The 24,097-nt window shown below is 44.2% G+C and overlaps 1 protein-coding gene across 17 annotated transcripts in view; it reads right to left on the bottom strand.

Annotated features, from left to right (window-relative positions):
* Positions 1–24,097, bottom strand: part of dennd3a (DENN/MADD domain containing 3a) — a 220,883-nt gene that overhangs the window by 54,573 nt on the left and 142,213 nt on the right. For 13 of the 17 annotated variants that reach the window (XM_068031304.1, XM_068031308.1, XM_068031313.1 and 10 more), the window contains 2 exons: positions 22,443–22,964; positions 1,711–1,815 (listed from right to left, as the gene is read on the bottom strand). The exons of 1 other annotated variant lie outside the window; for it this stretch is intronic. In XM_068031304.1, coding sequence (XP_067887405.1) covers positions 1,711–1,815; positions 22,443–22,964 — 627 coding nt within the window. The remainder of the gene's footprint in view (positions 1–1,710; positions 1,816–22,442; positions 22,965–24,097) is intronic. 3 more of the 17 variants (XM_068031312.1, XM_068031315.1, XM_068031317.1) reach the window with 2 other exon arrangements.

Below are 24,097 nucleotides of genomic sequence, written 5' to 3'. Positions count from 1 at the left end.
AAAAATTCCTTGTGTTCACACCATTAAATTACCTGTTAATCAATTGATACTGCACATAATTTGAACATTTCAACAATAACAACTTACATTTATAAAGAACCTTTAACATCATAAAATTCCCCGAGGTGCTTCACAACAGCATTTTAAACAAAATTTGACACTGAGCCACATTAGGACAGGTGAGCAAAACACTGGTCAGATAGGTTTTGAAAAGCACCTTAAAGGAGAGAGGGGTAGAGAGATTTGGGGAGGGATTTCTAGAGCTTAGGGCCGAGACAACGGAAAGCACAGCCTCAAGGGTAGAGCAATTAAAGTGGAATATACACAAAAGGGCCAGAACTGAAATAGTGCAGAGATCTTGGAGGGTTGTAGCAGAGGAGGTGGTTACAAAGATAGGATAATGGCAAGGCCATGGAGAGATTTGAAAACAAAGATGAGAATCTCAAAATCGAGGCCTTGCCAGACCATGAGCCAATGTAAATCAGCAAGTACAGGGGCGATAGGTGAACGTAACTTGGTGTGAGTCAGAATAATGAAGCAGTTCATGCAACAAGACCAGGACAACATCCAAGCTTGGGCTGATAAGTGGCAAGTAACATTCATGCCACGCAATGCCAATGACCATGACCAGAGAGCCTAACAACTTCCCCTTGATATTCAATAGCATTACCATTACCAAATTCCCCACAATCGACAACCTGGGGTCACCACTGACCAGAAACTCAACTGGACCAGCCACAGAAATACCATGGTTACTAAAGCAGTTCAGAGGCTGTGTATTCTGCAACAAGTGGCTCACCAGCCGACTCCCCAAAACCTATCCGCCACCTATAAGGCACCAGTCAGAAATATGCTGGAATATTCTCAACTTATCACATAGATGCAGCAGCAACAACAGTCAAGAAGCTTGCCATCAGACGCTTGATCAGCATCCCATTCACCAGTTTACACACCCATTCCCTCCACCACCAGTGCACTACGCATATGTACAATCTACAGGATGCACAACATGAAGTCACCAAGGCTTCTTCGGCAATACCTCTTGAATGCACAACCTCCACCATCTAGAACAACAAGTGCAGCAGGTGCACGGTAACACTATGACCTCCAAGTTCCCCTCCAGTCACACACCATCTCGACTTGAACATATATTGCTGGTCCTTCATAGTCATTTGGGCAAAATCCACAAACTTGCTATCTAACAGCATTGTCGGAGTACTTTCACAAGGACCGCAGTGGTGCAAGGAGGTGCCCCACCACCTTACGGGCCACCAAGGATGGGCAACAGATGCATGCTTTGCCAGCGATACCCATAAAACGAGAATGAATAAAGCTGAATTTTTATAACAGTAAATGAATGTGAAAATTCTGCAGTATTCTAAGCATGACAATGTCATTAAAAAAAAGACACCAGCATGGATGTTAGAGTTGTTAGTTTTTGGATAAAAGCAAAATACTGCGGATGCTGGAAATCTGAAATAAAAACAAGAAATGCTGGAACCACTCAGCAGGTCTGGCAGCATCTGTGGAAAGAGAAGCAGAGTTAACGTTTCGGGTCAGTGACGGGTTCCGAAGAAGGGTCACTGACCCGAAACGTTAACTCTGCTTCTCTTTCCACAGATGCTGCCAGACCTGCTGAGTGGTTCCAGCATTTCTTGTTTTTATTTTATGTTAGTTTTTGGAGATGGCCCAGCGTTTCATTCTGCTTACCAGTCTCAGCCGATAAGTAAAATACTGATCTTGAAACCACTTTAGGCGTTGGACATTGCTCCGATGTCAAGTCACGATAATTAAGGTTGTTCTTTTCAGATTTGACTGAGGGAAAACAATAGAAGTAAAACGAAGGAGAACTGCAGTTTCTTGAATTAGGTAAATGATTACCTCCCTCCTTAGCTGTTGAACAGCCAGTGCAGACAGAAGCTGCTCTGGATCTAACTTTTAGTAATATCTCCGGTCCAGCATTTACTGTTCAGCATGTATACAACTTAAAGGACATGGGAACTGACATTAATGAAGCTTTAACTGACAAGGTTTTTGCAGTAGAATAAAGGTGAGGTTATCAGCCCTCACTATTATTATGGAACAAATCAGACAGCAACTTCTGGCATCTGCACACATGCAGTTAAATGTGGAAGTCAGGAAAATGCTGCTCAACTTGCCCAGCTCCTCTAAAAGCTTTGCTACACTGGTACCTCACTAAGAAACTCAACATTCAAACACATGGGGCTGAATTTTGTTGAGGTCCCGACATTGGGATCTGTGGTGAGGGGGGTGGGGAAATCGTACTGGCAGCGGCCCACCATGGAGCCCAACATTGGAAGTGCCGGGCCCAATCTTCCCGGCAGCAGCAAGGCTCCATGACAGCCCTCCCGCTGTTGAGTGACGGGACCTGACTTTAAATATTTAAATAAAGTAAATGAATACATTTAAATAAAATTGACAGCTATCTTACCGGCTGCACGGATCTTCTGTGCGGCAGCCGGCACTCATGCGCCTTCACTTTCCTATCCAGGGAAAGCTGGTGCTACAGAGGTGGGGAATGGGGGTACTTAGGATTTTTAGTGTAGTGGGGGAGGGGGAGGGAACGGGATCAAATTAGCATGTATAGTGTAGGTGGGAAGGGAAGGAGTGACCTCTGCACTTTGAACAGTTGGGGGTGGGGGGGGGGGGGCGCTGGAGGAATTTCAAATCTTCCACAAGTGTTTTTGGGGGGGGGGGGGGGAGGGCAACTATTATATGCAAGGGCAACTATTATATCTAAGTGTTACTGGGCTGAGGAAAGGGGGGATTTTTTTTGCCGTGTACTGGGGGGAATACGGGTTTAAATATTTAAATTTAGTGGCAGGTCTGACTGCCCTTTAAAATTGGCACCAGCACCTGCGCAGAGGCAGCTGATGCCGTTGCCAATGTCGCAGAGCCCGCCCCCCACCACATGAATGGGGGCAGGCGGCCCGATCGGCGTATTATCTTGAGCAGCCACATGCTAAATCGCAGCAGCAAGCAGGCTGCAATTTTTTCCGCCCGTTGCTGCTCCTGGCAGAAGGAACTTTAACTCCAGGCCCTGACGCCTGAGAAGTTTCTCTCTCTCTCTCTCACCACACAGTCCCTTGAATTTACACTATTGCACTTTTATATGTTCTTTCCTTTAATCTGATGTTATCCCTCACCTCTTGTTACCATGGCTGTTAAATTATTTGGGAAATAGAGCTCTTTCCCCTGAGGGGTATAAATTGGTCCTGTATTAAACTAAATGCATTTTGTACACTCCCACTGTTCATCTATACTTTTAGCTGAAAACAGTTTTGACTAGTTTGGTGTCATTAGTCTCATCCCATATAGCCTTACCAAAATCTAGAAACTTAGTAAATGTTTCTTCTTACCACATCTAACATCAAATTCAATCATACTAAACTGTCAGATTGTTCAACCTATAAATTAAGTTTGTCCTATTTTTTCATTCTTTGCAGTAAAATTCTAAGACTCTAACAAGAATGAAGGAACCCAACCTAAGTGAATAATGAATATTAACAGATAGTCATGAGACTCCAATACATGTAGTACCTAATAGTTTAGACACAGGAATTAAGACAAGGACAACATAAATAGCAAATAAAGAATTATGTAGTTCCCTTACTGTCAGATTGTTAACTAAATCTGGCTCATTACTCATTACGAAATTAGTACAGCCTTCCCATCTAGAAAACATTATTTGCAATGTTGGTGTTTGGGCCTAATTCCTAATAAACAATCAGCTAGGCATATATAATAATGCATTGTTCACACACTGTAAAGAATGTGTGTTTTTATTAAAGGAACTGTTTAAGGCATGAAGGTTTTTGGGTAGGAAAAAAATGATGTTTCCTACATTTTTGATCCACAAAATGCTATTATCAAGCACATCCACAAGATGACAGCAGATTATTAGCACAGTGTTGGAATACTAAAAGCATGAAAAGGTCAGATTAAAAACCCTCCAGTCTAAACATGTATGATTTTGTGAGTGACAAGAGTTTAACATGGATAAGTGTGAGGTTATCCACTTTGGTCGGAAGAATAGAAAGGCAAATGGAGAGAAACTTCAGAATGCTTCGGTGCAGAGGGATCTGGGTGTCCTCATGCATGAATCGCAGAAAGCTAGTATGCAGGTACAGCAGGTAATGAGGAAGGCAAATGGAAGTTTGGCATTTATTGCTAAAGGAATTGAATATAAAAGCTGGGAAGTGTTGCTGCAACTGTACAAGGCATTAGTGAGACCGCACCTGGAGTACTGCATACAGTTTTGGTCCCCTTACTTGAGGAGGGATGTAGTTGCATTGGAGGCAGTTCAGAGGAGGTTCACTAGATTGATTCCAGGGATGAAGGGTTTGTCTTATGAAGAGAGATTGAGTAGTTTAAGCCTTTACTCTCCAGAGTTTAGAAGAATGAGAGGAGATCTAACTGAGGTATAAAATATGATTAAGGGGATTGACAAAGTAGACGTAGAGAGGATGTTTCCTCTTGTGGGATAATGTAGAACAAGAGGTCATATTTTTAGGTTAAGGGGTAGCAGATTTAAAACAGAGATGAGGAGAAATTACTTCTCTCAAAGGGTCGTGAGTCTGTGGAAGTCACTACCCCAGAGTGCGGTGGATGCCAGCACATGGAGTAAATTTAAGGAGGAGATAGAAAGATTTTTAATTAGTAAAGGATTGAAGGGTTAAGGAAAACAGGCAGGAAAGTGGAGTTGAGGCTGAGATGAGATCAGCCATGATCGCATTGAATGGCAGAACAGGCTCGAGGGGCTGAATTGCCTACTCCTGCGCCTAGTTCTTATGACCTTATGACCTTGAAGACCTCCTGTTCACTTGGTTCATCTACACACACGAAAAAGACCATCAGGCCCATTAAGCTGGCTCTATCTAATGGTGCAGCCTGTTGCATCATTTACCCATCCACTAACCACGCTAACTAGTTTATCACAAAACTGCCCTTATATAAATGTAGAGTGAACCAAGCTTGGATCTGCAAGGCCATAGAATTTGTAGCAGACAATCCTCTGTTCTTCTTTGCAGAATGGGACAATGTCTTGTTTGATTTATTCCTATGTCCGGGCTAACATTTATCCCTCAACCAACCCATAAAACAACAGAATTGCTCGTTTATGTCATTGATGTTTGTAGGTCCTTGCTGTGCGCAAATTGACTTCTGTATCGCCCTATGTTATGACAATGACTAACTTGAAAAGTACTTCATTGGCCGTGAAGCATTTTTGAGGTTGTGCAAGTCAATTAAATTTGTTCTGTTTTTTCATTCTTTGCAGTAAAATTCTAAGATTCTAACAAGAATGAAGGAACCCAACCTAAATGAATAATGAATATTAACAGATAATCATTACACCCCAATACATGTAGTACCTAATAGTTTAGGCACAGGAATTAAGACAAGATAACATAAATAGCAAATAAAGAATTATGTAGTTTTATTATTTTTACTGTTTTCAGTTAGAGAAAAAAAAAGCATTGGTGATACAAATGTGCTGCAGGCCACCAGACAACCCAAAAGGAGGTAAATGCGGCAAATGGGATGCCATTGAACAGGTGAGCACTAGGTGATCAAGGGAGTATTCAATCTTTCCAACACAGTGGCTAATTTTCACCATTATCTGGTGAGTAAACTGGCAAGTGGATTGCCATCCTGTTGTAGAACCCAACCCATTTTCATTTTCCCCATTGTGGAAATAAAAATCGGGCAGGTTTATCAGCAGGCAGATGATCCATTCCACCAGTTCACTGCCCAAGAATTCAAGGTGGAAATTAGCCCCAGTGATTGGGATGTAAATTGCACACTGTCTGCATTTAAGAAAGTCCTTGGAAGTATAAAATTCATTTCTGAAACAGCATGTGAGGAACCCTACAGAGTAAAAATAGAATAATAGGAGCAGGAGTAGGCAATGAGTATTCACAGAACTCTTGGGTAGAGATCCAGGGTAAAGATTCACAACAATGGGGCCAGAAGTTTCTTCTCATTTCAGTCCTAAATGGTTGACCCTTACCTTGAGACTATGACCACCCCCTCCCCACCGCCCTGTTACTCCGGTTCTAAACGCTCCAGCCAGGCAATACAGCTTCCAGGATCTACTCTGTCAAGCTCTCCCAGAATGTTACATGTTTCAATGAGATCCATTCTCATCTTCTAAATTCCAGAAAATATAGGCCTATTCTACTCAATCTCTCCTCAGAGGACAACTCTCTCATCACAGGAATCAATCTAGTCAACCTTCTTTGCACCCCTCTAAGGCAAGTAAATCATTCCTTAGGTAAGGAGACCAAAACTGCGCACAGTACTCCAGGTGTGGTCTCACCATAGCCCTATATATTTGCAGGAAGACTTCCTTAATCTTGTACTCCAACCCCTTTTGTAAAAAAGTCAAACATACGATTTACCTTCTTAATTGCTTGTTGTACCTGCATGTTAACTTTCTGTGATTTGTGTACAAGGACCCCAAAATCCCTCTGAATTCATTTACGAGTCTCTCACCTTATACAAAATATTCTGTTTTTCCATTCTTCTGACCAACGGGTACAATTTCACACTTTCCCACATTATACTCCATCTGTCACCTTCTTGCTCACTCATCTACCCAGTCCAAATCTCTTTGCAGCCTCTTTGCATCATCCTCACAGCTTACTGTCCCACCTAGCTTAGCATCATCAGCAAACTCGGAAACATTACACTCAATGCTCTCATCTAAATCACTGATATACGTTGGAAATAGCCAATACCCAGCATTGATCTTTGCTGCATTCCGCTAGTTATACTCTGCCATCCTGAAAATGCCCCATTTAGTCCTAATCTATTTTTTGTCCATTAACCAATTTTCAATCCATGCTAACCCCACAAACTCAAGACCAAATCTTGTGCAACAACCTTCTGTGTGGCACCTTAACACCACACAAAAAATCAAATATACTACATCCACTGGCTCCCCATTATCTACCCTGCTAGTTATACCCTCAAAAAACTAATAGATTTGTCAAACATGAGTTCCTTTTCATAAGACTGTGCTGACTCTGCCTGACCATATTATGATTTTTCAAGTGCCCTGTTAGCACATCCTTAATAATAGATTATAGCATTTTCCCTAATACTGATGTCATGCTAATTGGCCGCAGATCCCTATTTCCAATTTTAGAGGATGTCGGCTTTTAACTCCATTAAGTTTTCTAGTACTTTTTCTTCATTAATATGAATTACTTCAAGTTATCACTCTCATTTGACCCTTGGTTCCCACAATTTCAGGTATGTTCTTTCTATCCTCTATCGTGAAGACAGACATAAAACATTTGCTTAATGATTCGGCCATTTTCGTATTCCCCATTATAATTTCTCTTATTTCTGCCTTGAAGTGACCCACGGTTACTTTTAACAATCTCTTCCTCTTTAACCTACTTGTAAAACCTCTTACAATCTGTTTTGATATTTCTTTCTAGTTTCATTCTATTTTCGCCCACTTTATCAATGTTTTGGTCCTCTTTTGCTGGTTGCCAAAACTCTCCCTATCCTCAGGTTTACCACTTTTCTTGGCAACGTTGTAAGCTTTGTCTTTTAATCTAATACTTCTTTAACTTTTCTAGTTAACCATGGTTATACCACTTTTCCAGTGGAGATTTTAATCCTCAAGGGAATATATATTCATTGAGGATGGAGAATTATTTCTTTAAATGCTTGCCATTGCTCATCTACCATCATATTTTTAAATCTAATTTCCCAATCTACCTCACCCAATTTGCTCTTCATACCTCCATAACTGACTTTGCTTAAATTTAAGACTTCAGACTTAACCACATCACTCTGAAACTTAATATGAAATTTTATCGTATTATGGTCACTCTTCCCCAGAGGATCCCTTACCATAAGATTACTAATTAACCCTGTCTCATTACACAATACTAAATATAAATAGCTATTCCCTAGCTGGTTCCTCAACATATTGTTCTAGAAAACTGTCTTGAATGTATTCCATTAAATTGTCCTCCAAGCTACTTTTACCAGTTTGGTTTGTCCAGTCTATATGAAGATTGAAGTCCCCCAGGATTAGTGCATTAACCTTGTTATATGCACCTTTAATTTTATGATTTATACTCTGCCCAAAACTAGGATTACTGTTAAAGGGCCTATAGACTACTACTTTTTTGCCCTTTGTTATTTCTGAGCTCTGCCCATACTGATTCTACATTCTGATTATCTGGGCTAAGATCCTTTTCTCTCTCTTACCTTTACGTCACCCTTTATCATCAGGGCTACCCCACTTCCTTCTCCATTTTGTCACTCTTTTCGTAAAATCAAGTACCCTGGAATATTTAGTTCCCAACCTTGATCACCATGTAACCATGTCTCAGTAATGGCTACTAGACCAAACCCATTTTCCAGAAGGCATTTGACAAGATGCCACATAAAAGGTTATTGCGCAAAGTAGGAGCTCATGGTGTAGGGGGTAACATATTCACATGGATAGATGATTGGCTGGCTGGCAGAAAACAGAGAGTATGCATAAATGGGTCCTTTTCTGATTGGCAGGATGTGACGAGTAGAGTCCCGCAGAGGTCTGTGCTGAGGCCTCAACATTTTACAATTTATATCAATGACTTAGATGAGGGGAGCAATGGCATGGTAGTTACATTTGCAGATGACACAAAGATAGGTAGGAAAGTATGTTTTGAAGAGGACATATGGAGGTTGCAGACCAATTATAGATAGGTTGAGTGAGTGGGCAAAAATCTGGCAGATGGAGTATAATGTGGGAAAATGTGAAGTTGTTCACTTTAGCAGGAAGAATAAAAAAGCAGAGTATTACTTAAACAGAGAACGACTGCAGAATTCCAAGGTACAGAGGGATCTAGGTATTCTAGTGCATAAGTCACAAAATGTTAGTATGCAGGTACAACAAGCAATAAAGGCGGCTAATGGAATGCTATCCTTCATTACGAGAGGAATTGAAAATAAAAGTAAGGATGTTATGCTTCAGTTATACAGGACATTGGTGAGATTACATCTTGAAGACTGTATGCAGTTTTGGTCTCCTTATTTAAGGAAGGATGTAAATGCATTGGAAGCACTACAGAGGAAGTTTACAAGATTGATACCTGGAATGAGGGTTGTCTTATGAGGAAAGGTTAAACAGACTGGGCTTGTTTTCACTGGAGTTTAGAAGATTGAAGGGAGACTTCATTGAAGTATATGATTTCTTTCCGTTCATAGGATGTGGCCGTCACTGGCTAAGCCAGCATTTATTGCCCATCCCTAATTGCCTTTCAGAAGGTGGTGGTAAACTGCCTTCTTGAACCGCAGCAGTCCATGTGGGGTAGGTACACCCACAGTGCTGTTAGGAAGGGAGTTCCAGGATTTTGACAATGAAAGAACGGCGATATAGTTCCAAGTCAGGATGCTGTGTGGCTTGGAGGGGAATTTGCAGGTGGTGGTGTTCCCATGTATCTGCTGCTCTTGTCCTTCTAGGTGGTAGAGTTCACGGGTTTGAAAGGTGCTGTCTAAGGAGCCTTGGTGCATTGCTGCAGTGCATCTTATAGATGGTACACACTGCTGCCACTGTTCGTTGGTGGTGGAGAGAGTGAATATTTGTGGTGGAGAGAGTGAATATTTGTGGATAGTGTGCCAATCAAGCGGGCTGCTTTGTCCTGGATGGTGTCGAACTTCTTGAGTGTTGTTGGAGCTACACCCATCCAGGCACGTGGAGAGTATTCCATCACATTCCTGACTTGTGCCTTGTAGGTGGTGGACAGGCTTTGGGGAGTCAGAAGGTGAGTTACTCGCCACAGGATTCCTAGCCTCTGACCTGCTTTTGTAGCCACAATATTTATATGGCTACTTCAGTTCAGTTTCTGGTCAATGGTAATCCCCAGGATGTTGATAGTTGGGGATTCAGTGATCATAATACCATTGAATGTCAAGAGGAGATGGTTAGATTCTCTCTTGTTGGAGATGGTCATTGACTGCCACTTGTGTGGCGCAAATGTAACTGGCCACTTATCAGCCCAAGCCTGGATATTGTCCAGCTCTTGATGCAATTCTACACGGACTGCTTCAGTATCTGCGGAGTCACGAATGATGTAGAACATTGTGCAATCATCAGCGAACATCCCCACTTCTGACCTTATGACGGAGGGAAGGTCATTGATGAAGCAGCTGCAGATGGTTGGGCCTAGGACACTACCCTGAGGAACTCCTGCAGTGATGTCCTAAAGCTGAGATGATTGACCAACAACCACAACCATCTTCCTTTGCACTAGGTACAACTCCAGCCTGCGGAGAGTTTTCCCCGATTCCCATTGACTCCAGTTTTGCTAGGGCTCCTTGATGCCATGCTCGGTTAAATGCTGCCTTGCTGTCAAGGGCAGTCACTCTCACCTCACCTCTTTTGTCCATGTTTGAACTAAGGCTGTAGCGAGGTCAGGAGCTGAGTGGCCCTGGCGGACCCAAACTGAGCAGGTTATTGCTCAGCAGCTGCCGCTTGATAGCACTGTCGATGACACCTTCCATCACTTCACTGATGATCAACAATAGACTGATGGGGCGGTAATTGGCTGGGTTGGATTTGTCCTGCTTTTTGAGTACCAGGACATACCTGGCCAATTTGCCACATTGCAGGGTATATGCCAGTGTTGCAGCTGTACTGGAACAGCTTGGCTAGGGGCACGGTAAGTTCTGGAGCACAGGTCTTCAGTACTCTTGCGGAATGTTGTCAGGGCCCATAGCCTTTGCAGTATCCAGTGCCTTCAGTCGTTTCTTGATATCACGCAGAGTGAATCGAATTGGCTGAAGACTGGCATCTGTGATGCTGGGGACTTCAGGAGGAGGCCAAGATGGATCATCAACTCAGCACTTCTGGCTGAAGATGGATGCAAATGCTGCAGCCTTAACTTTTGCACTGATGTGCTGGGGTCCCCCATCATTGAGGATGGGGATATTTGTGTAGCCACCTCCTCCAGTTAGTTGTTTAATTGTCCACCACCATTCACTACTGGATGTGGCAGGACTGCAGAGCTTAGATCCGATCTGCTGTTTGGCATGCAAGTAATCCTGGGTTACAGCTTCACCAGGTTGACACTTTGAATTTTGAATTATGGTTGGTGCTCCTGGCATGCCCTCCTGCACTCTTCATTGAACCAGGGTTGATCCCTCGGCTTGATGGTTGATTGTGGTTGAGTGCAATTCTGCTGTTGTTCATGGCCCACAGCGCCTCATGGATGCTCAATTTTGAGTTGCTAGATCTTTTGAAATTTCTCCCATTTGGCACGGTGGTAGTGCCACACAACATAATGGAGGGTATGCTCAATGTGAAGATGGGACTTCGTGTCCACAAGGACTGTGTGGTGGTCACTCCTGCCAATACTGTCATGGACAGATGCATCTGTGGCAGGCAGATTGGTGAGGACGAGGTCAAGTATATTTTTTCCTCCTGTTGGTTCCCTCACCACCTGCCACAGACCCAGTCTAGCAGCTATGTCCTTTTGGGATGTCCAGTAGTGGTGCTACTGAGCCACTCTTGGTGATGAGCATTGAAGTCCCACACCCAGAGTACATTCTGTGCCCTTGCCACCCTCAGTGCTTCCTCCAAGTGCTGTTCAACATGGAGGAGTACTGATTCATCAGCTGAATGGGCGGGGGGGGGGCAGGGGGTGCAGTAGGTGGTAATCAGCAAGAGATTTCCTTGCCCATGTTTGACCTGATGCCATGAAACTTCATGGGGTCCGGAGTCAATGTTGAAGACTCCCAGGGCAACTCCCTCCCGACTATTACCACTGTGCCGCCACCACTGCTGGGTCTGTCCTGCTGGTGGGACAGGACATATCCGGGGATGGTGATTTCAGTGTCTGGGACATTGTCGATAAGGTATGATTCCATGAGTATGACTATGTCAGGCTGTTGTTTGACTAGTCTGTGGGACTGCTCTCCCAACTTTGGCACATGTCCATAAGGAGGACTTTTCAGGGTCGACAGGGCTGGGTTTGTCACTGTTTCCAGTGCCCACGATAATGCTGGGTGGCCTGTTTTCATTCCTTATTGACTTTGTAGCAGTTTGATACAACTGAGTGGCTTGCTACGCCACTTAAGAGTCAACCACATTGTTGTTGGTCTGGAATCACATGTAGGTCCTTCCCTAAAGGGCAACAGTGAACTAGATGGGTTTTTACAACAATCAACAATTGTTTCATGACCAGCATTAGACTAGCTTTTAAGTCCACATTTATTAATTTATAAATTCCACCTTCAGCCATGGTGGGATTCGAACCCATGTCCCCAGAGGAATACCCTGGGTCACCAGTGACAATACCACTAGGCCACCGCCTCCCCTGACCAATCTTGACAAGGTGGATGTGGAAATGATGTTTCCTCACGTGGGTGAGCCCAGAGCTAAGGGGTACTGATTTAAAATTAGGGGCCGCCCTTTTAGGACAGAGATGAGGAGAACGTTTTTCTCTGAGGGCTGTGCGACTTTGGAACTCTCTGCCTCAGAAGGTGGTGAGGCGGGGTCATTTAAGGCATAGGTAGATATATTCTTGTTAGACAAGGGAATCAAAGGTTATTGGGGATAGATGGGAGTGTGGAATTCGAGACACACAGATCAGCCATGATCTTATTAAATGGTGGAGCAAGCTAGAGAGGCCGAATGGCCTACTTCTGCTCCTAATTCGTATGTTCGTATTTATCTCTGTTTATGCTATTAATTCATCTATTGTGTTACAAATGCCATATGCATTCAGATATTGTCCTTTCAAATTTATCTTTTTACTATGATAATGGTGTGGCTTTAACTGATGATGAGCCAGTGATAAACCAAACACAAACAGAAATTAACTAGAGATCTAGTGACCATATTTTTATTTTCAAGGTAGCAACGACACTGGAAATAAAAATATAGAAGGAAGCCTAACAAGGTCAATTTTAGACAAGCTAACCTTCAGCCTATGAGGGAATGCATGATAACATTAAAATGAAAAGACATATTTAAAAGGAAAGGCTATGGAAGAAAATAGGAAACTCTTGTAAGGAATTTTACAGAATCAATTTATGCTGAAATAAGTGGCATAAAGTGTGGATGATAAAGTATGGAAGGAATTAGGGAGAATTAGAAGTGGACTACAGTTTTATGCTCAAAAAACAAACACTATCGGGAAATCTCATAAAAGCCAATAGAGAAATGTGAAGAAATGTGAAACAAGACACAGATAGAACATGAAAAGTATAGTTGCGAGTTGAAAGAACAAAAAAGCTTTCTTCAAATATGTCAGAAGTGAGTAAAAGTTACAGACAGATTGTCACTTAGAAATGAAAATGGAGAAATGGAGTCCAAGGACTCCAGGGAGTTGCTAAAATAGTGTTCACAGATGAAACAGGGAAAATTGCCATAATTGAAGAAACAGTTAAACTGAGTGTGCACTAGTAATGTTTAAATTCACTGGGAAGGATATAATAGATTATGAATGTTTTAATTGAATTTTCTAGCGCTCACGGGGGTTGAATCATACTCTAAAAGATTGACAAGTAGCAAATTGGCAGCATTGTTTTAGGAGCAACAGTTCAAACTTCACCACTTTATTAGACTTTTTTGAAGCAATTACAGATATACTAGATAGGGGTATTCCATGGATGGCATTTGACTGAGTTACAGACAGAAGTATGTTGTGGTACATGGGAAGATACCTGGTTGCCAGTGTTGTGTCATGAGGGTCTGTTTTATGCCCATTTTTCTGTATAATTTTTAAAAAGACTTGGAGGATGAAATTATGCCCAAGGTGCTTAAATTTGCAAATGATGATTATTTGCCACTATTTTTTCTATATATAAATGATTTGGATCTTAGAATACAAAGTAGAATTCAAAATTTGCTGGTGATGCCAAATTTGGAAGAGTGGCAAACATGAGGATGATACGAACTGCCTGCACCAGGACATAGATAGGCGACAGAATGGGCAGACACATGGCAGATGGAACCTAATGCTGACAAGTGTGAGGTGATGCATTTTGGCAGAAGGGAGAGAAGCAATATAGACTTAATGGTGCAGTTCTAAAGAGTGCAGGAACAGAGCGACCTGGGGGTGCATGTGCATCGATCTTTAAAGGTGACAGGACATATTGAGAGAGTAGTTCGCAAAGCTTATGGTATCTTGAGCTTTATAAATAGAGGCACAGAGTACAAAAGCAGACAAGTTATGCTGAACATTTATAAAGCTCTGGTTGGACCCCAACTAGAGTAGTGCATCCACTTCTAGTCACCACACTTTAGGAAGGATGTGAGGGTTCTTGAGAGCGTGCTGAGGAAATTTACCAGAATGGTTCCAGGGATGAGGGATTTTAGTTACAAGGTTAGGTTGGAAAAGCTGGGTTGTTCTCCCTGGAACAAAGGAGACTGACAGGCTTGGATATGGTAGACAAGGAAAAACTGTTCCCATTAACTGATGGTAAAAGGACTAGGGGACACAGATTGAAGGTTTTGGGCAAGACATGCAGGGAGGAAGTACTTTTTTTAACCAGTAAAATCAGGTGGGATGAAAAACAGGGTGCTAATCCAACCCCCTCAGTTTCACACTGAGTGGCAAAGGTTAATATTGCACTGAAGAGATCAGCCTCAAACTCCTTCTCCTGCTTTCTGCTGGCATGTTAGCCATAGGATATTTAGCCAAGACAGAGATGCAAAAATCTGTAGTAGATGCAGGAGAATTTCCATTATCTCAAACTAATCTTGTATGCAAGAAACACAATTGAAAGACACATGGTATTCCAGTAACATTATCCTAAATAACATCCTGAATACTTTGTTTTTCTGGGAGTGAATTCCTTGAGAAGTGAATTTAAATTCAAAGCAATATCGTAACACAAACTACCTCAAAATCCCTCTGAGGTGTTAAGCTCACCTTGGATAATCCAGATAGGTTTCTAAGTTTGATGATGGAATGCAGAGACCAAGGGCTGAACTTTCAGGTTCTGCCAGGAACGGGAACGGAGGTGGGTGGAGGATGAAAGTACTGGTGCCGGCAGGCGCGCCGGTTTCCCGATGCCATTGCCAAGCCAGCAAGTTTCATCAGGGTGGGGAGAGGGCGGCCCCGAGATCCCGCCCGATCCGTTAACAGCGCCAATTAACATTGTGAAAGAGATTACTGAGAGCTCGTTAAGAGGCATGTTCTGATTTTGACGGGGGTGCATGGGCTGCACATGGTGTCTGGGACAGGCCAGGTGAATGGAAGCAAACACACAGCAGAGGCACAGCCACAGCTGCCCCAGGAAATTAGATGGGTCAATGAAAGGGTCAACAGAGCAGAGGGGGACAAGCCAAAGGCACACAGGTGCCATAGCTCAGCGCAGGATGCAGGGAGAGTGGGCAGTAAGCACTCAGGAATTACGAGGCCATAAAGGGAGGGGAGAGATTGGCAAACACAATTCGTGGTGGGCCACCTCAGCACAACAAAGAAAGCAGCCGGCAATGGGGGCAGGACTCTCAGATATTGGGTGCAGTGGCGATGAGGAGCAACACTGCAATTAGGCAGGAACTGGGGAGCTTAAATTGGGAACAGATGTTCTCAGGGAAATGCACGACAGAAATGTGGAGGTTGTTTAGGGAGCACTTGCTGCAACTGCTGGATAGGTTTGTCCCGATGACGCAAGGAAGGATGGTAGGGTGAAGGAACCTTGGATGACAAGAGATGTGGAACAGCTAGTCAAGAGGAAGAAGGAAGCTTACTTAAGGTTGAGGAAGCAAGGATCAGACAGGGCTCTAGAGGGTTACAAGGTAGCCAGGAAGGAACTGAAGAATGGACTTAGGAGAGATAGAAGGGGACATGAAAAAGTCATGGCGGGTAGGATTAAGGAAAATCCCAAGGCGTTCTACACTTATGTGAGGAACAAGAGGATGGCCAGAGTAAGGGTAGGGCCAATCAGGGATAGTGGAGGGAACTTGTGCCTGGAGTCGGAGGAGGTAGGGGAGGTCCTTAATGAATACTTTGCTTCAGTATTCACTAGTGAGAGGGACCTTGTCATTTGTGAGGTCAGCGTGAAACAGGCTGATATGCTCGAACAGGTTGATGTTAAGAAGGAGGATGTGCTGGAAATTTTGAAAGACATGAGGATAGATAAGTCCCTGGGGCCAGACGGGATATACCCAAGGTTATTACGGGAAGCGAGGGAAGAGATTGCCGCGCCTTTGGCGATGATCTTTGCGTCCTCACTGTCCACTGGAGTAGTACCAGATGATTGGAGGGTGGCAAGTGTTATTCCCTTGTTCAAGAAAGGGAATAGGGATAACCCTGGGAATTACAAACCAGTCAGTCTTAGGTCGGTGGTGGGCAAATTATCGGAGAGGATTCTGAGAGACAGGATTTATGATTATTTGGAAAAGCATAGTTTGATTAGAGATAGTCAACATGGCTTTGTGAGGGGCAGGTCATGCCTCACAAGCCTTATTGAATTCTTTGAGGATGTGACAAAACACATTGATGAAGGAAGAGCAGTGGATGTGGTGTATATGGATTTTAGCAAGGCGTTTGATAAGGTTCCCCATGGTAGGCTCATTCAGAAAGTAAGGAGGCATGGGATACAGGGAAATTTGGCTGTCTGGATACAGAATTGGCTGGCCCATAGAAGCCAAAGGGTGGTAGTAGATGGAAAGTATTCAGCCTGGAGCTCGGTAACCAGTGGTGTTCCGCAGGGATCTGTTCTGGGACCTCTGCTCTTTGTGATTTTTATAAATCACAATGAGGAAGTGGAAGGCTGGGTTAGTAGGTTTGCCGACGACACGAAGGTTGCTGGAGTTGTGGATAGTGTGGAGGGCTGTTGTAGGTTGCAAAGGGACATTGACAGGATGCAGAGCTGGGCTGAGAAGTGGCAGATGGAGTTCAACCTGGAAAAGTGTGAAGTGATTCATTTTGGAAGGTTGAATTTGAATGCAGATTACAGGCTTAAAGACAGGATTCTTGGTAGTGTGGAGGAACAGAGGGATCTTGGGGTCCACATCCATAGATCCCTCAAAGTTGCCACCCAAGTTGATAGGGTTGTTAAGAAGGCGTATGGTGTGTTGGCTTTCATTAACAGGGGGATTGAGTTTAAGAGCTGTGAGGTTATGCTGCTGCTCTATAAAGCCCTGGTTACACCACACTTGGAATACTGTGTTCAGTTCTGGTCGCCTCATTATAGGAAGGATGTGGAAGCTTTAGAGAAGGTGCAGAGGAGATTTACCAGGATGCTGCCTGGACTGGAGGGCATGTCTTACGAAGAAAGGTTGAGGGAGCTAGGGCTTTTCTCATTGGAGCGAAGAAGGATGAGAGGTGACTTGATAGAGGTGTACAAGATGATGAGAGGCATAGATAGAGTGGATAGCCAGAGACTTTTTCCCAGGGCGGAAAGGGCTATCACCAGGGGGCATAATTTTAAGGTGATTGGAGGAAGGTTTCGGGGAGATGTCAGAGGAAGGTTCTTTACACAGAGAGTGGTGGGTGCATGGAATGTACTGCCAGCGATGGTAGTAGAAGCAGATACATTAGGGACATTTAAGCGACTCTTGGATAGGTACATGGATGATAGTAGAATTGAACGGTATGTAGGTAGTTTGATCTTAGAGTAGGTTAAAGGGTCGGCACAACATCGTGGGCCGAAGGGCCTGTACTGTGCTGTACTGTTCTATGTTCTAACACCCTCTGCAGGAAGGGAAGAGGACTGGGTATCTGGAGGGCAAAGAAGAGGGACGAGGGGCAGGAAGGCAATGGAAGCCACACCCTCAGCCTTTGAGATGGTTGACAACCAGTGCTGCAGGAGACTGCCACTCTCCGGGTAGATGGTCAAGGAGATCTGTACCTGCATCGCTGGAGCTTTCACACTTTGCAGCGCTGCTTGCCATGCCCTGCCAGTGGCCGTCAAGTCACTGTGGTCTTGAACTTCTTCCCTTCTGGTTCCATCCAAGGATCAGTTGCGGATTTTGGTTGGCATCTCGCAAATGGTTACTCACCACTGCATCTCACAGGTCATGGAAGGCTCACGGGCACAGAGAGTGGGTATCAACTCAATCGTGGAATTCTGCCAGGTGCAGGACGTCATCGATTACACCCATGTGGCCTTCTAGGCTCCCAGTGACCAGCCAGTCAGATTCATCAACAGGAAGGGTTTCCACACCTGAATGTTCAACTGGTCTGCGATCACAACAACAGCTTCCTGCACTTGTGCACTCGCTTTCATGGCAACTGCCATGACTCCTTCATCCTCCACCAGTCCAGACTGCCACAGCTCTTCACTCCACCCTCCAAAGTATGTAAATGGATTCTAGGGGACAAGGGATATCCCTTGAAGAAATGGCTAATCCTCTACAACAGCCAGAGACAGAGGCACAGAGGTGATACAATCAAAGCTATCTGCTCACTAGGATAACCATTCTGAAGATGTGATACTGGTGCCTGGACCTGTCAGGTGGTAAACTTCTTAATCGTGCTCCCTATTTTCAAGTCCAAATCCTTGATATATACCACAAAAGCAAGGAACGTAGAAATGAACCCTGCGGAACCCCACTGGAAACAGCCTTTCAGTCATAAAAACACCCATCGACCATTACCCTCTGCTTCCTGCCTCGGAGTCAATTTTGGATCCAACTTGCCACTTTGCCATGGCTTTTACTTTCGTGACCAGTCTGCTATGTGGGACCTTATCAAAAGCCTTGCTAAAATCCAAACAGACTACATAAAATGCACTACCCTCGTTAACTCCTCAAAAAATTCCATCATGTTAGTCAGACATCACCTTCCCTTAACAAATTCATGCAGACTCTCTTTGATTAATCTGTGTCTTTCTAAATGAAGACTTATCCTGTCCCTCAGAATTTTTTCCAATAATTTTTCCACCACCACAGGCTGACTGGCCTGTAATTACTCGGTCTATTCCTTCCTCCCTTTTTAAACAATGGTACAATGTTAGCTATCCTCCAGAGCTCTGGCACCACACCTGTAGCCAGAGAGGATTGGAAAATGAAAGTCAGCGCCTCTGCTATTTCTTATCTTGCTTCCCTATAAGCCTAGGATACATTTCGTCCGGGCCTGAGGATTTATCCACTTTCAAAGATGTTAAACCCCTTAATATTTCCTCTCTCACTATGCTGATTTCATCTAATATTTCACACTTCTCCTCCCTAATTGTAATGTCTGCATCATCATTCTCTTTTGTGAAAACATTCATTAAGAGCAATACCAACATCCTCCACCTCCCCACACAGGTTACTAAATGTTTCCTAATAGGCCCTATTCTTTCTTTCGTTACCCTCTTGCTTTTTAAAAAACATCTTTGGGTTTTCTTTGATTTTAGTTGCCAATATTTTTTCATGCTCTCTCTTTGCTTTCCTGATTTCAATTTCATTTCTGCTCTAGGTTTTCTGCAGTATTGAGCCCTTGATATCTGACAAACTTCCTTTTTTTTCCTTTAACCTCTCCTTTAAGCCCCTTGATATCCAGGGGGCTCTGGATTTGTCAGTCCCACCCTTTTCTTTAAGGGAACATACTTTCTCTGAACCCTCACTATTTCTTCCTTGAATGCCTCCCACTGATCTGGCACTGATTTACCTTAAAGTAGCTATTTCCAGTCCACTTTAGCTAAATCACATCTCAGCTAAGTAAAATTAGCTAAAATGAAGCATGCATATCTGCCCAGAGGTTTCACCATCACCGTAGACGGAACCTTGCTCACCTTCACTTCATACCTCTTTCCTTGTCTTGCTATTAATAAAAGGGGGCTCAAACATTTCGCTTCATGTGTCAATATTTACATGATGCACAGTTACAGATAGAAGACATCCCAGTGACCTACTCAGCGCTCTGCCCAATGCGCTACCACATATATCTCAGCCGCAAGCAGAGACAAGTGAGCAGGCTGCCACCAGCGCCTCCGAGGCCACATGTGGAGCACCACGCAGAAGTAGCCAACAGCGGGGGCAATTGTGTTGGGCAGAGCACCAAGTGGGTCAGTGGGGTTTCTTTTACTGAGAAACATGCAATTTTGTAGCACCATGTAAATATTAACACATGAAGCCAGACGTGTGAGCCTCCTTTTTATTAACGATGGTACAAGAGAAGATGGGTAAAGTGGTGAAAGACTGTAAGGGTCCATGAATGGTAACAGTGAAGCCTCTGGCCAGATGTGCATTCCTCACTGGCTCAGTCTTCAATGGAAGTATTCTCACAGACAGCTCAAAGTGAGCTCCATACCATGCTGTTTCTCCTGGGTCAGAGGGGCTGAGCTGAAACGAGCCTGAATCAGATGATCCCCAATGTTGATGACATCATGACAGGACCCTCGAGCCCTGCACCAGCATGGCCACCTCCCTGTGCAGCTGAGGTAACTCTGTGTTCTGCATCTTCCTCCTCTCTTCTTCTTCCATGATCTATTCTTCCTCTGATGCGCTGTACCCATCAAACGCTTCACTTTATTCAAGATCCACACCTCTCTGGAGGGCTATGTTGAGGAGAGCGCAGCAGACCACCACAGTGAGCGAGACCTCCGCAGGAGTGTTCTGCAGGCCACTGGTATCGCATCTTCAGAAGCCCGATGGCCTGCACAATGGTTATCCTAGTGAGCAGATGACATCGGTTGTACCGCCTCTGTTCCTCTGTCTCAGGTACTCAGAGGGGTGAGTATCCATCACTTCAAGGAATATGCCATGACTCCTAGAATTCATCCAAGTACTTTGGAGGGTGGAGTGAAGAGCTGTGGCAGTCTGGACTGGTGGAGGATGAAAGAGTCATGGCAGTTGCCATGAAAGCGTGTGCGCATGTGCAGGAAGCTCCTGCTGTGGTTGCAGACTGGCTGAATGTTAAGGGAGTGGAAGCCCTTCCTGTTGATGAATCTGACTGGCTGGTCACTGGGTGCCTTGATGGCTAGATGAGTGCAATCGATGACGCGCTGCACCTGGGGGAATCCAGAGATGGAGTTGAACCCTCTGTGCCAGCGAGGCTGCATCTGCCTGGTTTTGAATGGACTGTCCAGCTCTCTAAAATAGAGCATCAGTGACCTGCGGCGATGCAGTGGTGTGTAACCATTTGCAAGATGCAACCAAAGTCTGCAGCTAATCCTTGGAAGGAGCCAGAAGCGAATACGTTCATGACCACAGCAACTTTTGACGGCTACTGGCACAGCATAGTGAACAATGCTGTGAGGTGTGAGATCTTCGGCATTGAGGGCACAGATCTCTGTGACCATCTGCCTGGAAAGTGGTAGTCTTCTGCAGCACTGGCTCTCGGTCATCTCAAAGTAGCTCCAGCTTTGGCAGCAGATCCTATTCTGAGGGTATGGCCTCCGCTGCCTTCCCGCCTCTCATCCCTCTCCTCCACTTGGCTCTGCCTTTCTTGAGAAGGATGTTGCTCCTCATTGCCACTGGACCTAACATCTGAGAACCATGCCCCCATTGCCAGCTGCTGTCTTCCTTGTGCTCAGGTGGCCCCCGCAATTGTGTTTGGCAGCCCTTCTCCCTCCTCTTATAGCCCCACGATGCCAAGAGAGCGACAACCCCCTGCACTGCCAAGCTCTTACTGGCCACTCTCCCTGCAACCTGCACTGAGCAAATAGCAGCTGTGTGCCAAAGGCCAAATCCCCATCTGCGCCATCCACCTTTTCATGGTGCCCATCTAATTACCTGGGCTGGCCATGACTGGCTCCTCACTGTATGTCTGCCTCATCCACCTGGTCTGCCCCACACCAAGAATGCAGCCCATGCACCCCTATGAAAATCTGAACATGCCCCTCAACAAACTCTCAAATGAGCTCTTTAACAATGTTAATTGGCACTGTTAATGGATCAGGCGGGATCTCGAGGCCACCCTCGCCCCACCCTGGTTAGACTTACTGGCACCAGGATTAGTGTTGGGAAACCAGCTTGCCAGCCAGCGCCGATATTTTCATTCCCCCGCCTGCCTCCATTCCCGCCACCAGTGGGACCTGAAAATTCAGGTCTCTATGATTCTATGATCTTCCACTGTAATGACTGCCATGGCTTGTTTAAATCCATTTCCATTCCCACGGTTGCTATTTGCCCACCAAAACCTGTCTCCAAGGCAATTAAGGTGGGGGGGGGGACCCCTGTGAAAATTGGGTCTTGCAACTGTTTCTCTCCTGGGGGCAGGACCCAGAAACAGTCCCCACTTCTGCTTCCTGCCCCGGAAGGAAAATCCTGCCCCGTGAGATACTAAAAGCACTAATTTACTGAATGGAGATGCAACCTTTAATCAATATGATAAAACATCCATTGATGTTAGTTGCTGAGTTTTTCATTAATTGAATCAGGATTCTACTTGAAACCCAAGGTCACTCCAATAGTCAAGTTATATTCAGTTCGTTAGGATAGGGATCCCAAATAAATAGGCAATTTCAGTTCACTACGTTTTCTAACATGTGAAAAAATATGTATTTTTGGAAAATACAACACTAACCGATAGTTAGGGCATCAAATAGCCGAAGAATGGTGTCAACATCCTTCACAATTCCAGATTCCTGGATCCGTTTCATGAAATCTTCTTGATGCAGGTGTGTTTTAGGCAGCTCAAAGGTTTTGACATGTTCATCAGCTGCAGTCGCATGTCTTTCTTTCTCTAACATTAAGCTAATAAGTCGCTTTAGTTCTGGCTTCCGACCTGCATGGTTGCGTTGATCTGGAGGCATTGCACCTATCACTTGCTTTACGAGTTCTTTGGGGAAAATGTCACGATCAGTCTTGTAAAGGTTCTGGAAATCCAAAAGTGCCTCCAAAAACTTTTCCTGCATCAAATAAGCCAACCCACGGAGATAATAATATCTTGCCAGTAGGCTTGAGTTTTCTGGTCCTGTTGCATTTATGGCTCTGCTCAACAGGTTGATGGAATCTGTATACCACGCAATTACATTGGAATAAATAAGTGGGCAGCTAAATTCCGGCAGCTTGAATCTTCTTATTGATTTTGTGTTTCTCTTTAAAGCTGAAAGAAATACAATTTAAATTGACCAGTAATCATTCAATATGATGTCTAAAAAGTATTTCTCATCTCATTGCATCTAGTTTTGCAATGCACTTGCTAATTATTTGCATGCCCAAAAATCTTTGAAAAGGCCTCTTAATTGAAAAGTACTCTAATCTTAGAAAATTGCTTACATTTCATATGAACTATAACCTGAGGCTGTATCATGGACAAATATCTTAATTGCAGTTGTCTTTTAAGACAAATACGCTTTTAGAGATATGCCGATACATTATCAATATATAGTACCGGCATTTTATAATATGACAGCATAATTCTCAGAAAAGATGAAAGTCTCCTCTAAGAGTGGCTTTAAGGTCCTATACCTTTTTTAAATTAGCCAATAAGGGTTTCCCAGTGTCAAACAAAAAACAAAAATATTCCTTTTACAGAAAGCCAAAACTATATCAGTTGCGTTTGAACAGTCTCAATTAAGTTTCTGCTGGGAATGGTCTTACAGCATACAAATGCCTGAGTTAAGCACTAACTGGCAAGGGCATTCAGAAAGTCCAAGGATGAGCAGTGTGGGAAATGGAAAAATGCTACATTGATGCAGGAAGAGATACTATAAGGTTGGGGCTGAGGCTGGAGCCTTATTCTGTATTTGCCTGTTCCCTCAGAGTCAGAGTCTTGTACACAATCTGGGAGAGTTTGATGCTGAGTGTCTGGATCCGTTCTGATGAAAGGTCATTGACCTGAAACGTTGGACTGTATTTAGTACTGGCCGCAGGACAACCACACCCCACCCCCCCACCTCCCACGTGCCCAAGAACTGCCAGCCAATCAGATGGCTGAAAATTCAGCAGCACCACTGGGAATGGTAGCCATTGCTGAGGCTGCACCTGAAGGAAGAAATTACGGCTGAATTTAGTGAGCCAGCCGCCTACCCGGAAATGGGTGCTATTCTCATCTGTCACATAGGTGGCTGCCCCACCGTGATCACCCAGCATGCGGCCATTTCGCCTAATGGAGGTACGGGGCCCATTCCCACACATGGTGGGGGCAGGAGGAGACACACCTATGCTGGCACCACATTTAAAGCCCCATCAGCCCTGCTTGCATTCACTTGCTGCTTAAAACTGTGGCCTGTTTTT

Source organism: Heterodontus francisci, chromosome 5 (genome assembly GCF_036365525.1).
Source record: "Heterodontus francisci isolate sHetFra1 chromosome 5, sHetFra1.hap1, whole genome shotgun sequence".
Taxonomy (NCBI): Eukaryota; Metazoa; Chordata; class Chondrichthyes; order Heterodontiformes; family Heterodontidae; genus Heterodontus; species Heterodontus francisci.
This window is presented reverse-complemented; position numbering and strand designations above follow the sequence as displayed.